The sequence below is a fragment of the Centruroides sculpturatus genome, unplaced genomic scaffold, assembly GCF_000671375.1.
Source record: "Centruroides sculpturatus isolate CEXI.00-Female unplaced genomic scaffold, Cexi_2.0 scaffold293, whole genome shotgun sequence".
Lineage (NCBI taxonomy): Eukaryota > Metazoa > Arthropoda > Arachnida > Scorpiones > Buthidae > Centruroides > Centruroides sculpturatus.
The window spans coordinates 708,578-710,994 of record NW_019384893.1 but is presented as its reverse complement, the minus strand read 5'-3'; the positions used below and the strand labels follow the sequence as shown (position 1 = coordinate 710,994).

The following is a 2,417-nucleotide window of genomic DNA, read 5'->3' as shown; positions in this document are numbered from 1 at the left end:
AATCCTGTTCTATCAAAAAAAAGAAAAAAGAAATTTAAATTAGTAAGATATAAAATAATGGCACAATTACATAAAACATTTTAGAACTAACCGGATCATACTGCAGTAGACCCTCCTATAACACTGTTGATAATTCCGTATTTTATGAATTCCATGTTGTACGAGTCACTTAGATTTTACAAATACGTGAGCCATTCACAGCCCGGCACACGTGTTTGTAAAATCTAAGTGATTCGTACAACATGGAATTCATAAAATACGGAATTATCAACAGTGTTATAGGAGGGTCTACTGTACTATAGAACATGATTTAAAAAAAAAATGACTCGAATTGTTTGACGTAAAAATTGTCAAAATTAATTATTTGTTTACAATCCAATCAACAATATATCTTCTTCCAATTAAATTGTAATCCTTTTTTTTTCAAGTCAATGGAAGGAATGGATCCCGTCCTTCTTTATTCTCTAGAAAACGAACAATTCACAGTTTCGTTATCAAAACTGCTTAATTCCAGTGATACATTGAACGCATTTATCAAAGAGTTTCCAATTCATGAAAATTACACCATCTTTTTCCCTGTTAATCGAACAATAATGGCTTTAGCAGTGGCATAAGTATAATTATACACTTTTAAATGTTAGTTGCTAGCGCATTAACAGCAATATCACTTAATGTGTGTTTTAAAATAACGTATGCTTTTGGTGTATTATAAGAATAATTATTTAATAATCATACTGGATGTTTGAAAAATTTATATTTTATATAAATAATCTGATGGGAATTTCTTTAAATTTATTTTATATGGTTTTTATAGATTTATAAAAGATGAAATTCCCGATATATCATGTATAGAAGACGGATTCGAATTGTATATCTTCGGCAAAGAATATGGCATAAAGAATCTTCAACAGTTATGTACAGAGTTTATAGAAGAAATAATATCATTATATCCAAGTACTGTTTGTCCCGTTCACGATTTCGCTTGTGAACAAAATGATTACAACATGCAATTCACCTGTTGGGTGGTATTCGATGAATTTTGGGAAGAAATATTCCAGACAGACGATTTTCTTTGCTGCAAAGACACAACAATAACCAGATTAATCTCTCGTCCTATATACGAAACGTTAGACGAATTAAGTTTGTTTGATGCAGTTGACGATTGGATTAACGCAAGAATTTTAACAGAGGAACACTTGGTGACAGATAAAAACACCATTCGAAAAAGAAGGAAAGAACTCATACGACCATTCCTTCCGAAACTTAGATTGTTGGCAATTGAGAAAATCGATATGGAGAATCTATTCGATATGTTAGAGCTTCTGTTAACAGAACACGAAATGCAAGCGATTCGCGATTTCTTCACCAGCAAAGATTATCCTAATGCAGATTTATCCAATTTTCCTGAAACTCTTTGTACTAATAAGAAGGAAAGACACGACGAAATTAATACATCTTTCTTTAAATATAATTTTAAATGTAATTTTCCAATAGGAAAAGAAATATCTCTCGCCGATAACGTAGAGATCGTTTGCCACATACTTGTAATGGAGGATTGTTTCCTTACAGATATTTCGTTACCAATACATTTCAGCGAAAATAAAATAATATCCATAGATTTATATATTTGTGAACACGCAAGTAAACAATCTATGGGATTATATACGTTGGAATGTAATAATGAGGGGAATGCATATTTATTTCAACCACATTTTCTAAAAAAGAACTCGAAATATCTCTTGTCATCAAAAGTATTGGAGAATGATGATGATAAACAAATGGATATTCGCATTCTCCCCGATGCTCATTCTTTTCTTATTGCCGAAAAAAAGATTTCTAAGAATGAGAAAATTGAATTCTTTTATTTCGATGTTACTCTTTATTTTTAAAAAAACATCCTGTTGCAAAATTATAAACAGTAAATCATTTACTTAAATAATAAAAAATTCTTGCGAATTTAAAGCCTTTACGGTGTTAAAATCATTAATTTTTATAATAAGCTAGTAATAATCGCTTTATAATTCTGATGGTTTAGTAAAGATTAAATAGGTATTTACTTAATCTTAACAGAAGCAGCTCATCAAATGTCCAAAAATAAAAGGTATATATTTAACTGTTAAATAACTTTACTAACATGATGAATTATAAAATCCTGTCCTGTGTAATAAAATTTGTTAATTACGCTTAAATAGACATGGTAGAAACTGTCTTACAAAGAAACAAGTATTATGCTCAAATTTATATGTAATTTTAAGTCTGTAGGAATGTTACCTTTGAAGTTTTGATAAAGAAGTTGCTGTGATTAATGTTAAATAAGGATTATAATTAATAATCCTTATTTACTTTGATTATAATCCTGTTTATATTTGCACTGGAACACAGAGCAATACAATCCATCGTTTAATATAAAGTCTAAA

The 2,417-nt window shown here is 29.3% G+C and overlaps 1 protein-coding gene across 1 annotated transcript; it reads left to right on the top strand.

Moving 5' to 3' along the window:
• The first annotated feature begins 383 nt into the window (after positions 1–383).
• On the top strand, positions 384–1,959 carry LOC111631326. Its single transcript, XM_023375548.1, has 2 exons — positions 384–690; positions 815–1,959. The coding sequence occupies exons 1-2, from the start codon at positions 635–637 to the stop codon at positions 1,887–1,889; spliced, it is 1,131 nt and encodes a 376-aa protein (XP_023231316.1). The 5' UTR covers positions 384–634; the 3' UTR covers positions 1,890–1,959.
• Positions 1,960–2,417: the final 458 nt, after the last annotated feature.

Bases quoted from the DNA above. Each gene is read 5' to 3' on its own strand.
- LOC111631326 (XM_023375548.1), top strand. From the start codon at position 635: ATGTTAGTTGCTAGCGCATTAACAGCAATATCACTTAATGTGTGTTTT. The intron at 691-814 runs GTATGCTTTTGG...TGGTTTTTATAG, and splicing joins AATGTGTGTTTTAAAATAAC to ATTTATAAAAGATGAAATTC.